Source organism: Salvelinus namaycush, chromosome 25 (assembly GCF_016432855.1).
Source record: "Salvelinus namaycush isolate Seneca chromosome 25, SaNama_1.0, whole genome shotgun sequence".
Taxonomy (NCBI): domain Eukaryota; kingdom Metazoa; phylum Chordata; class Actinopteri; order Salmoniformes; family Salmonidae; genus Salvelinus; species Salvelinus namaycush.
The window spans coordinates 10,885,490-10,899,161 of NC_052331.1; the positions used below are offsets into that span (position 1 = coordinate 10,885,490).

Consider the following 13,672-nt stretch of genomic DNA (forward strand, 5'->3'; position numbering starts at 1 on the left):
TTTACTTTACACTAATAAGGTTAATTTATTGACTTAGACAACATATAAAGACATATTCAGTAACCAGAAGAGCAACTTGTCTGATAAACATATATATTTTTTCACTTAAGTCCAATCGAGTCTGGTCTAGGACAGGTTGGTTGTCGTCTGGTCCGTTCAGGATTGGGTTTGATTGTTCTCGGGTCCGTCCGGGTCCCCCCCTTTTTTAATGATCAGGTCCGTTCGAGTCCAGGTTAAAAATTTGGAGCATGTAGCATGCAATAGTTCCTTTAAATATATGATGAAATTATGTTTACATGAAACTAGTTTATTGTCTTTGTTCCCTAACTGTGTGTCAAATAAGTTATATTGCTTCATCTGTCCTTTATTTTTTATTTATTTTATTTCACCTTTATTTAACCAGGTAGGCTAGTTGAGAACAAGTTCTCATTTACAACTGCGACCTGGCCAAGATAAAGCAAAGCAGTTCGACACATACTACTACAACACAGAGTTACACATGGAATAAACAAACATACAGTCAATAATACAGTAGAAAAAGTCTATATACAGTGTGTGCAAATGAGTTAAGATAAGGGAGGTAAGGCAATAAATAGGCCATGGTGGCGAAATAATTACAATATACCAATTAAACACTGGAGTGATTGATGTTCAGAGGATGAATGTGCAAGTAGAGATACAGGGGTGCAAAGAAGCAAGATAAATAAATAAATACAGTAAAGGGATGAGGTAGTTGGATGGGATATTTACAGATGGGCTATGTACAGGTGCAGTGATCTGTGAGCTGCTCTGACAGCTGGTGTTTAAAGCTAGTGAGGGAGATATGAGTCTCCAGCTTCAGTGATTTTTGAGATTCGTTCCAGTCATTGGCAGCAGAGAACTGGAAGGAAAGGCGACCAAAGGGGGAATTGGCTTTGGGGGTGACCCGTGAGATATACCTGCTGGAGTGCGTGCTACGGGTGGGTGCTGCTATGGTGACCAGTGAGCTGAGATAAGGCGGGGCTTTACCTAGCAAAGACTTGTAGATGACCTGAAGCCAGTGGGTTTGGCGACGAGTATGAAGCGAGGGCCAGCCAACGAGAGCGTACAGGTCTTTGGTGACAAAACGGATGGCACTGTGATAGACTGCATCCAATTTGTTGAGTAGAGTGTTGGAGACTATTTTGTAAATGACGTCGCCGAAGTCGAGGATCGGCAGGATGGTCAGTTTTACGAGGGTATGTTTAGCAGCATGAGTGAAGGATGCTTTGTTGCGAAATAGGAAGCCGATTCTAGATCGTGCTCTTATTCTCCATGGACTTTACAGTGTCTCAGAACTTTATTGAGTTTGGGCTACAGGATGCAAATTTCTGTTTGAAAAAGCTAGCCTTAGCTTTCCTAACTGCCTGTGTATATTGGTTCCTAATTTCCCTGAAAAGTTGCATATCACGGGGGCTATTCGATGCTAATGCAGAACGCCATAGGATGTTTTTGTGCTGGTCAAGGGCAGTCAGGTCTGGAGTGAACTAAGGGCTAAATCTGTTCCTGGTTCTAAAAATTTTGAATGGGGCATGCTTATTTAAGATTGTGAGGAAGGCACTTTTAAAGAGTAACCAGGCATCCTCTACTGATGGGATGAGGTCAATATCCTTCCAGAATACCTGGGCCAGGTCGATTAGAAAGGCCTGCTCGCTGAAGTGTTTTAGGAATAGTTTGACAGTGATGAGTGGTGGTCGTTTGACCGCAGACCCATTACGGATGCAGGCAATGAAGCAGTGATCGCTGAGATCTTGGTTGAAAACAGCAGAGGTTTATTTGGAGGGCAAGTTGGTTAGGATGATATCTATGAGGGTGCCCGTGTTCACAGATTTGGGGTTGTACCTGGTAGGTTCATTGATAATTTGTGTGAGATTGAGGGCATCAAGCTTAGATTGTAGGATGGCCGGGGTGTTAAGCATGTCCCAGTTTAGGTCACCTAGCAGCACGAGCTCTGAAGATAGATGGAGGGCAATCAATTCATATATGGAGTCCAGGGCACAGCTGGGGGCAGAGGGTGGTCTATAGCAAGCGGCAACGGTTAGACTTTTAAAAGTAGTAGCTCGAATTGTTTGGGTACAGACCTGGATAGTAAGACAGAACTCTACAGGCTATCTCTGCAGTAGATTGCAACTCCGCCCCCTTTGGCAGTTCTATCTTGTCGGAAAATGTTATAGTTAGGGATGGAAATTTCTGGGTTTTTGGTGGTCTTCCTAAGCCAGGATTCAGACCCGGCTAAGACATCCGTGTTGGCAAAGTGTGCTAAAGCAGTGAATAAAACAAACTTAGGGAGGAGGCTTCTAATGTTAACATGCATGAAACCAAGGCTTTTACGGTTACAGAAGTCAACAAATGAGACCACCTGGGAAATAGGAGTGGAGCTAGGCACTGCAGGTCCTGGATTAACCTCTACATCACCAGAGGAACAGAGGAGGAGTAGTATAAGGGTACGGCTGAAGGCTATTAGAACTGGTCATCTAGTACGTTTGGAACAGAGAGTAAAAGGAGCAGGTTTCTGGGCGCGATGTACAGACAAAGGTATGGTAGGATGTAAGTACATTAGAGGTAAACCTAGGCATTGAGTGATGATGAGAGAGATATTTAATAAATACCATATCACATTTTCAGAATGGTTTTATTAGGTTGTGTCGATGAGAAAGGACATGACAATATTTGATCATATATAAATCATGAGTGTTTGTGAATGGTTGAAGAAAGTGTTTTTGTATTTTACATTTTACCACAGTGAGTCATAAAAGGCATCTATATCCTTTTATGCATAATAACCATGTGAGCCACTGCATTGCACTGCACTCGTCCTCCCATACATGTAGCCATATCTATTGACTAAAAAGAGACTTTATTCAGATCGTAAAACGTGTTTTTTTGTCAATAGACATGGCTACACTACAGGCAGACTAGAATAGATCCTGGAGAATAGACACTGGTATTTGCCTTGAAGGTGCTAATTCTACCAAATGATTTAGGGCTGTTGCGTTCTCATATTTACGGTAATAGATACCTACGTCACGAGTTGAACGGAAGTACGATTGCAATTGCGCACGCATCTCCCACTTGAAACGTTGCCATTTATCATAATCTACGGATTGTTTATTGCACGTTTTACTTCACACAGAGAATACAAATCTGTAATTTGGCTGGACGAGATGGCAAGCTGCAATTTTCAGGCGCAGTTGGTATCCATTATGGAGGTATTAGCTAAAGCAGCTGTAGCAGAAATAAACAAACGTGTTGATGATAGCTGTGCAGTTATACGTTTGGAAATTACCCAAAGCCAGCGAGATATTGATGGACTGAAAAGGAAGTGTCAAATGATGGAGGGCGAGCTGAAGAAGACGCGAGGACGAGTCAGGAGAAAAGGTAGTAGATGTGTTTGTTATTAATGATAAATTGATTGCATATTCAAACCCTTAATATGTGAATAGCCCTAATATTTGACTGAATACAATTATTTTCCAGCTTTTTACCCCATGGCATCTGAGAAATCTTCATATCCAGTCAAGATTGTTTTGAACAAGCAGAGGAATAGCTCACAGTGGAGAGATGGAGAGATGGCTGTTGAAGAGGACTCTCAACCCCAGGTGTGATGCATCACCTTTTACAATTACAAAGACCTGACCTCTTGGATCAATTCTGTTATTGGAATATTTAAAGTTTTTGTGTGATTCATTAGTATTGCAATGAAACAGGCAGGGAGTATAGCTCGAACCCTCAACCTTCTGGCCAGAATCCCTGCGAACCAATTGACTGTGCCACAAAAGTATGCTCCAGTGGCAGAGTTGAGATCCGCTTTCATAAACCAGGGTAACTACCAAGGTGCGAATTAGGGGGGAGCCAGGGAGTGCTCAGCTCCCCTGAATAAGATGTTGGCTCCCATAAATGCAACAAAAGTCCAACTTTGTGAGGGTCTCTAAATAATGCTAATTTAACCATTCTCCTATTTGTTTAAAATGTGGTAAATATGTTTCCCAGTGGTAAATATGTTTCCCAGTGGTAAATATGTTTCCCAGTGGTAAATATGTTTCCCAGTGGTAAATATGTTTCCCAGTGGTAAATATGAGCTCCTTTTATGTATAGATTTTCCTTTGTACTTACTCATTTTCGCCATTTGTTTGCCATGTGTCCTTGATAGATAGCCTTTATTCCAATGCTTTAGATTTATCGGTTGATTTGTCATTGTTTGCTTTTGATAGTCAGCTATTTAGAGCGCACATTGTTTTGTTTTTCAGGTGTGCGTGGGTGTTCTCCGTGCCATCCGTGGCCCGAAGTAGTAGACCATTTGTTTAGCTTTATTTTCTATCAATATTTGTTTTTTTTCCTGGATGAGCTGATGATGGTCGACTATAGCACTAGACAACTGGCCTACAGCTACACGCCAATGTGCATCCAATCCATCCAAAAAGTAGGCTATATGTTAATGACAGTAGGCCTATAAGGTGACTTTTGGTTTGAAGAGGTTAACGTTTGGTTAGAAGCGTTACATTTTCCAATGGCATAGGCCTACATTATTTGGGATTTGTGTCCCCATTGGGAACTGTTTTCAGGATCAAACATAATGAAATGTTACATTTGCATAGTTACACTTACAGAGCATTTTCCCAGATCTCCAAGATCCATGATAGGTTAAGTTCAATATTCTATTTCAATTGTTAGCCTAAATGCTTAATAATGACAATTAACATTGTCATAAATGTCATTAATGTAAGGAATGAAATGTAGTGTTTTATGTCACACGATCTGTGAAGACTCCAAGCGTAAATTATGGACAACTCATGAACTAGGGTGTAAAACATGTTTGATTCAACTCATTGCATGATTGGTGTTGATTAGGCCTACATTAATTGATGCGTCCTGCTGACAAATGTAACTTTTTTTGTAGCCTGAAAAGTCATGACACAGCTGAAATTAGGCTGAAACTGTCACGGGAAAAAAATGTTGGTCACGCTCATGTAGCACATGGGGATGTGTGAAACTTATTCCTCAGCCTGAAGTGTCCCGCTTGCGTCGCCTCATTAGCTAGCTTTTGAGGTGGCGCGATCGTCAAAGACGTTTGAGGGAGGACAGTCGTGTGTTTGTGAGGCAGAGGTCCCGAGTTCGCGCCAGTTTGTGAGCAAGCAGCGTGAAGTCCTTTACTCTAACACACACGGTCAACTTACTTAGGCTACAATGTGTATTACCATGAACCTCAAATAAGCTTACCGGTAGTGGCAAGATAATTGGTGGGTAAACGCTGATTGTTGGTCGTGGTAAAAGTTTTTAGTAATGCTCCCTATACTTTCAAAGTATTTTTCTGAAAAAGGTGGGTACACGGCCTTTACTTGCATCTACCCTCCACTAGGCCTGCACCACTGCCGGTAGCCTACCCTCTCAGCCAAGGCAATTTTACGCACATGAACACACGCAGAACAGGTACAGTAGTCTACATTCAATATAATACATTAGGCACACTTTTTGGTGTTTTGTAACATATCTATTTCCATTCATCAAATGGCGCACGTATACATGATGTTTAGATGCTGGAATTATTTTGGAGTGGATGTACATGCACAGGTAGACTACTTTTTTTAAGTGATTTGTTTGACAATCAGGTGAAAGATTTAATGACTGGTTATGTTCATGCCACATTTTTAAAAGGTAATTAATATTTTAAAAAACAAAATAAACTTTGATCTCTTTTTCGGGATATCCAATTGGTAGTTACAGTCTTGTCCCATTGTTGCAACTCCCCTACAGAATCGGGAGAGGCGAAGGTCGAGAGCCATGCATCCTCCGAAACACGACCCTGCCAAGCCGCACTGCCTCTTGACACCCTGCTCGCTTAACCCAGAAACCAGCCGCACCAATGTGTCGGAGGAAACGCCGTCCAACTGGCGACCAAAGTCAGCTTGCAGGCGCCCGGCCTGCCACAAGGAATCGCTAACCTTCCCCTAACCCAGACGACGCTGGGCCAATTGTGCTCTGCCTCATGGTTCTCCCGGCCGTCTGTGACACAGCCTGCGATCGAACCCGGGTCTGTAGTGATGCCTCAAGCACTGCGATGCAGTGTCTTAGACTGCTGCACCACTCGGGAGGCCCATATTTACAGTTTAAATGATGTCGTTATTATTAGTGCCATTTTTCTTTTACACTCAATAGAGACCCCCGAATGTCATGGTGTAATTTACACCAATGCAATGAGCTTGATAGATTATAAATGAGAGAATGTTCACAACTGTTCTCAAATTGAATGGTTTATTGACCCAGAAATTATACAAGCTACTTTCTGGCTGTACCCTATGCCAAATAAATCGGATAAGAATAACAGGTAGCTATCCAACTTACTTTCTGGACATGAAAAGAGCCCGTTTACCAACCAAGGTCAATGCAGTATGAAAAGGGTTAGATATGGTGTCTCCAGAGTAATAACCTCAGTCCCCTCTTACAGCCTACAGATGTGGAGCAGAGAGCGGAAACTGAACCCATACTGATCAAAGATGAGGAGACAGCAGAGGACGTTTGGAAGACTGACCCTCAGGAAGAGCTCATGATCACTGGAGAGGGTGGGTGCAACCATAAGGGGTACTGCTCTGTCTATGAAAGACTGTGTGGGTGTGGTGGTATACACGTTGCAAATTGCTAGTTGGTGTTGGGTGTTTTTTGTTCTGGGTTGGCATATAGAGTGCGCGTACACATAGTCAATTTGAAAGTAGTCATGTTTTGCAACTGTTAAGGATCTTTTGTAATGTTTCTTTTATGTTTATCCCAAATCTTGTAGAGTCTGGTTCCAAGCCTGGGCAACCACCATCCTTTGAGAAACGGAACTTTGATGAGGACTTCATCACACAACCCAACATATCTCCTGAAGACTCAGTGGAACATTACCCCAATTCTGATGGTCCAGAGGAACCAGGCACACCCCGGCTCACGTCTGCAGAGAAATCAAAGGTGTTTAGCACAGAGCAGCACCAGCCAGCCGAGGATGAGGACTCACAAGAGGTAGTGATGGTGAAGGATGAGAAAAAGGAGGAGCTGGATCAGACCACGGCCCTGGCAGGACCTGACCAGTTTGTCATGGATGAGACTGATGCGCAGCTGTGGACCTCTGTGGATCCAGGCAGAGACACTGACACTGTTGGCCACCCAGATTTCTCCTTTCATGCCACAGAGGAGTACTCTCAGAATATCTCAATTTTCCCATCTCATAGTGGGCTGCCATCCGTAGGGCCATCGGTTCACTCTTCTATAGGGAAACCACATGCTAACATGTTCAGTACAGCAGCACACATGAAAAGACATGTCAGGACATTGGCTGATGAGACTAGACAACAGATGCCAGAAGGACAGAGGGGCGAGAGGCTGAACTCAAATAATGATGGAAATAGTTTAGCTCAACAGCCAAGGCAGCATCAGCACAGGGCTTCAGAAGCAACAGTGAGAATGAGTGAGTGCATGACAGGGTCAAACATGGCCACCACCTCCACCTTCTCTGGATACAGCCTGAGTCGCAGTAGTTTTAACATGGTGAAGAGAATGAGGACTCAGTGGAGGTCGGGCAGCACCACCGGAGAGAAACCGTACACCTGCGAACAGTGTGGCAGGAATTTCACCAAGCAGTACAACCTGATCAGACATGCTGTGGTCCACAGCGGGGAGAAGCCATACGAGTGCACACAGTGTGGGAAATGCTTCACCCAGCGCTCCAGTATGAAGTCACATCAGAGAACTCACATAGGAGAGAGTCCAGTGTCTCAAAATGTGGTACCTGCATACCCTGGGGATCCACACACAAGTTTAATGTTGTCTCAGGCCAGATGGAACAAATAAAACATAATTGTATAGTTTTTCTGTACCACTGTCTATGAAAATGTGGTACAAAAGGTATTTTGAGACATTTTGACAAGCTTTTCTTCCTAATTGATTTGTGAAATGGCTTTCATGTTTGACTGTTGACAGCTCCTCACAAATTTTACCAGCCTTTTATTTACAACTGGTAAAAAAAATATCATGAAAACCTATCTGCACTTTTAGAAAAAGAAAACAGTGAGTAACACCTTCCTAGAATTGAGTTGCACCCAACTCCCACATCTACACTGACTGAAGTTGATTAAACAAGTGACATTAATCATGTATCATAGCTTTCACCTGGTCAGTCTATGTAATGGAAAGAGCAGGTATTCTTAATATTTTATACACTGTGTATATAGGAACCAATTAGTATGTGTTGTCTAGGTAGTGTTTGTCTATTTGGGATGTCACTTCTTGCCACAAAGGACAGTATCATATCAAATCAGGTTAATAACTTAACTTGATTTCCTGAGTTATATTTTGAAGTTACTCTGCTGCCTTAAACTGTTATGTTATTTTAACTCAACTAGGCAATCAAATATGTGTTTCAGTGTATTAGCTTACATGTATGTTCATACTTTACATTTGACATCTGGAAATTAAACTTTTACTGTACATTGTCTAAACTGACACCACTGGCACTGTGTAAAACTGGTCATCTGAATCAAAGATCATTATATACCGTAGATGGATAAATCGATAAGATAAATAAATATGTAGTTTGAAAGATTTACTGGTTCATTGATTTGCCAGTCAACAGAGGCAGAGATAACAGTGGAGATATACAAAGAGAGAAAAGGAGGGACTCAGGAAGTCAACATGGGAAGTTTAGTGATTTCTTGCGTCATCACTTGCTGATGCTTGGTTGTGCCGGTGCAGAGTGAAGGTAGGAACAATCGCAACTCTTTTTCTTACTTTTTCGTATTCTTGTTTATACCTGTAAGTAAGCCTGAAACTCAAGAGGAATAAAAGTGACAGTGTGTTAGGTAGGGGTGGGATAGTAGTGGTCAGGGGGATGGAAAGGTGGGGTCAGGCGCAGAGGTTTCATGTTCTACGACAGGCCTGCAGTCACAACGTACAGTTAAATTGACTTCCGCTGCAGTGAGAGGCAGGGAGGAGAGGGCATCTATCGATCACAGAGAACAGCCAGAGCCAGGGTTTGGGGTGTCAGGGTGTCCATCAACATAGGAAGACTAGGTGTGATTGAATTTGAAGTGTCCCCAGACCATGGCACAGAGGGAGACTGGGAGTGTTGAGGTGAAGGGTGTGGCCTGTTTATTTTGTGAAAAAAGATAGGGGGAAGAGAAGAGAGTAATGATTGCTGTAGATTGTGAGCGATGCACAGTTTGATTTGAAGTGATCACATTAAGTTTTGTGTTGGTGTATACATTTTGAGAAGATCATTTTTCTGTTTTTTTTTATTTACAGAGTGCCACAAACACAACACAAGACAGAATGACGCAGCAGAATGGCTCAAAACACAGCTCAGTCTCGCACAGTAAAGCAAAGCACTTCACGGAGTGAATCAATAAACCACAAATTGCATTGAAGAAAATAAGTGTAGGATGTTAACAGCACATTGTAATTGTATATGAAATTCTCATGATCATGTTACCATTGACCAATTCCTACAGAAAATACAATGAGTGTACAAAACATTAAGAACACCTGCCTAATATGGAGTTGCACCCCCTTTTTCCCCAAACAGCCTCAGTTTTCTGGGGCATGGACTCTACAAGGTGTTAAAAGCATTCCACACGGATGCTGGCCCATGTTGACTCCAATGCTTCCCACAGTTGTGTCAAATTGGCTGGTAGTTGATCTCTACTCCAAATAGCTTGTTCCATCTCCTCCCACAGACGCTCAATGGGAATGAGATCTGGTGACTGGGCAGGCCACTGCAGTAAGCTGAATTCACTGTCATGTTTGTGGAACCATTCCTGGACAATCCTAGCCTTGTGGATTGGGCATTATCCTGCTGAAAAATCCATTCACAGATGGATACACTGCTGCCTTGAAGGGATACACTTGATTGGCAATGATTTTCAGATATCCTGTGGCATTCGAACGTTGCTCCACTTTTATCAATGGGCCTAATGTGTGCCATGAAAACACACCCCACACCACCAGCCTGCAATGTTGAAACGCAGCATGATGGATGCATGTACCCAAGTGTTTTTTCCCCCCATACTCTAGTCCTCCCATCAGCGTGAAACAGCAGGAACTGGGATTAATCAGACAGGCAATGTTTTTCCAATTCTAAAGTATCCAGCGTTTTCGTTCCTTAACCGGAGTTTCTTGGTTTTTGCTGAATGAAGTGTAACTTTGCAAGGTCGTCGGCTGCCATACACCATTCGCAGGGGGCGCAACTTTGGTTTTAGAAGTGGCCGTCTGTCACGCCCTGACGATAGAGAGCTGTTTATTCTCTGTTGGTTGGGGCGTGATAGTGACTAGGGTGGATCATCTAGGTGTTTAATGGTTTATGTTGGCCTGGTATGGTTTCCAATCAGAGACAGCTGTTTATCGTTGTCTCTGATTGGGGATCATATTTAGGCAGCCATTTCCCCTTTGTGTTTTGTGGGATCTTGTCTACAGATAGTTGCCTGTGTGCACACCAGTAGCGGTTTGTTTGTTTGGTGAGTTTCTCTTTATTAAAAGATGTGGAGCTCTACGCATGCTATGCCTTGGTCCGATTATTACGACGAACGTGACACCGTCTCTATTTACAACAACAAAAAGTAAGCATGCCCCCAGTCATCAAGCTAGGTAAGAGATCATTGCTAAATTTAAGTGATTGATAAGACAGAACTAGATCAAAGCTAATTCAATAATCAATATTGTGGTGCACCTTTAACTCAAGTACAAAAATCAAGTACAAAGACTTTTGATTGTCTTTTAAGACATACTCTATATCAAATTTCAGCCAGACCGCCCAGCCAGCCTGAGCCGCCTGCATGCCCGACCCCCATCAGTCTAGTCAATACCTCAACTCTCTCCCAACACAATCTTTCCCCCACTTTTTAAAATTTGATTTATTCCCAAGGGAAAGGTTTGGAAACAAAAACACCTACATATACATTAACACACAAACAGCACATCCTCCATATAATTTATCTCATAGGCCTAATAGTATTGTATAGTTATTTTTACTTGCACACAATATAGCTGGGTCACCCCATCCTGCCCTTAAGGGACCACCGCCCTGCAGCGCCCCAACACACCTCACTCAGCTTTAGGATCTTAGTGAAACATTCATTATGCTAAGGCCAGAGTGACAACCCCTCAGGACGGCAGACTCCTAGGGCCACGACTGAGCAGCCAAGCAGCTAGGGATTGCCTAAATAAGTATCTCTCCTGATGTTGGCATGTTTTCAGACTCCTTTTGTCGTACTTTATTCCATATCAGGCATCCAGAGCTTATGAAAGTTGCCCAGTATACCCTTAATCTGGTAATAAATCAAATCTAGTGATACATAATTTGGGATTTCTGCCATCCATTGTGACATTGTGGGAGGATAACCAACCTTCCAATGAATGGCAATGCATTTAGATGCTTGGTTACACAGTTTTGTTCAGTAACAGTCTCTTGTATCAACATTTAGAAGCAAGCAAAAACAAGAAGGGATAATCTGTAGACATGCTGAGATGAAAGACATACTGCCGAAATTCAGCCAGATTTCACAAAACCATAACATATGCAAATATGTCCCCTTTTTGTGTTTTACAACTCCAGCAGAGGAATATCATGTTATTCAGTTACACTGGCATATACACTGCTCAAAAAAATAAAGGGAACACTAAAATAACACATCCTAGATCTGAATGAATGAAATATTCTTATTAAATACTTTTTTCTTTACATAGTTGAATGTGCTGACAACAAAATCACACAAATGATCAATGGAAATCAAATTTATCAACCCGTGGAGGTCTGGATTTGGAGTCACACTCAAAATTAAAGTGGAAAACCACACTACAGGCTGATCCAACTTTGATGTAATGTCCTTAAAACAAGTCAAAATGAGGCTCAGTAGTGTGTGTGGCCTCCACGTGCCTGTATGACCTCCCTACAACGCCTGGGCAAGCTCCTGATGAGGTGGCGGATGGTCTCCTGAGGGATCTCCTCCCAGACCTGGACTAAAGCATCCGCCAACTCCTGGACAGTCTGTGGTGCAACGTGGCGTTGGTGGATGGAGCGAGACATGATGTCCCAGATGTGCTCAATTGGATTCAGGTCTGGGGAACGGGCGGGCCAGTCCATAGCATCAATGCCTTCCTCTTGCAGGAACTGCTGACACACTCCAGCCACATGAGGACTAGCATTGTCTTGCATTAGGAGGAACCCAGGGCCAACCGCACCAGCATATGGTCTCACAAGGGGTCTGAGGATCTCATCTCGGTACATAATGGCAGTCAGGCTACCTCTGGCGAGCACATGGAGGGCTGTGCGGCCCCCCAAAGAAATGCCACCACACACCATGACTGACCCACCGCCAAACCGGTCATGCTGGAGGATGTTGCAGGCAGCAGAACGTTCTCCACGGCGTCTCCAGACTCTGTCACGTCTGTCACATGTGCTCAGTGTGAACCTGCTTTCATCTGTGAAGAGTACAGGGCGCCAGTGGCGAATTTGCCAATCTTGGTGTTCTCTGGCAAATGCCAAACGTCCTGCACGGTGTTGGGCTGTAAGCACAACCCCCCCCTGTGGACGTCGGGCCCTCATGGGGCCCTCATGGAGTCTGTTTCTGACCGTTTGAGCAGACACATGCACATTTGTGGCCTGCTGGAGGTCATTTTGCAGGGCTCTGGCAGTGCTCCTCCTTGCACAAAGGCGGAGGTAGCGGTCCTGCTGCTGGGTTGTTGCCCTCCTACGGCCTCTTCCACGTCTCCTGATGTACTGGCCTGTCTCCTGGTAGCGCCTCCATGCTCTGGACACTACGCTGACAGACACAGCAAACCTTCTTGCCACAGCTCGCATTGATGTGCCATCCTGGATGAGCTGCACTACCTGAGCCACTTGTGTGGGTTGTAGACTCCGTCTCATGCTACCACTAGAGTGAAAGCACCGCCAGCATTCAAAAGTGACCAAAACATCAGCCAGGAAGCATAGGAACTGAGAAGTGGTCTGTGGTCACCACCTGCAGAACCACTCCTTTATTGGGGGTGTCTTGCTAATTGCCTATAATTTCAACCTGTTGTCTATTCCATTTGCACAACAGCATGTGAAATTTAATGTCAATCAGTGTTGCTTCCTAAGTGGACAGTTTGATTTCACAGAAGTGTGATTGACTTGGAGTTGCATTGTGTTGTTTAAGTGTTCCCTTTATTTTTTTGAGCAGTGTAGTATGTTCTATGGATGGTCTAACCGAAAGGTTGCGGGATCGAATCCCCGAGCTGACAAAGTAAAAATCTGTCATTCTGCCCCTGAGCAAGGCAGTTAACCCACTGTTCCCTGAGCGCCAAAGACATGGATGTCGATTAGAGGGGTTGGGTTAAATGCGGAAGACACATTTCAGTTGAAGGCATTCAGTTGTACAACTGACTAGGTATCCCCCTTTCTCCCTTAAACTGCAGTAATTTATGTCTGAGATTATATGAACATGACTGGGCATTCAAACATCTGTATCTATTCATCATCTGTAGCTTCTACCAGGTCTTCCTCACATCTTTGTTTTATATGCTTTGTGTCATCAGGAAAAGCTTCAATCAACCCTTGATACAGTTTGGAAATCAACTTTGCAGGTTTGTCACACTGCCTTAAACCTCTTATGGCTGCAAGCCCGAGGTCGGTACACCTATGACAACATCCCCC

At 43.5% G+C, this 13,672-nt stretch overlaps 1 protein-coding gene across 1 annotated transcript; it reads left to right on the plus strand.

Moving 5' to 3' along the window:
• Window positions 1–3,108: 3,108 nt before the first annotated feature.
• On the plus strand, window positions 3,109–8,542 carry LOC120020229 (zinc finger protein 572-like). The gene is made up of 4 exons (XM_038963757.1): window positions 3,109–3,396; window positions 3,496–3,617; window positions 6,461–6,575; window positions 6,791–8,542. The coding sequence occupies exons 1-4, from the start codon at window positions 3,183–3,185 to the stop codon at window positions 7,837–7,839; spliced, it is 1,500 nt and encodes a 499-aa protein (XP_038819685.1). The 5' UTR covers window positions 3,109–3,182; the 3' UTR covers window positions 7,840–8,542.
• Window positions 8,543–13,672: the final 5,130 nt, after the last annotated feature.

What these genes read in the sequence shown, in the direction of transcription:
- LOC120020229 (XM_038963757.1), top strand. Translation starts at nt 3,183, where the DNA reads ATGGCAAGCTGCAATTTTCAGGCGCAGTTGGTATCCATTATGGAGGTA. An exon ending in AGGACGAGTCAGGAGAAAAG is followed by an intron (nt 3,397 to 3,495) that starts GTAGTAGATGTG and finishes ATTATTTTCCAG; the next exon opens with CTTTTTACCCCATGGCATCT. An exon ending in GCTCATGATCACTGGAGAGG is followed by an intron (nt 6,576 to 6,790) that starts GTGGGTGCAACC and finishes CAAATCTTGTAG; the next exon opens with AGTCTGGTTCCAAGCCTGGG.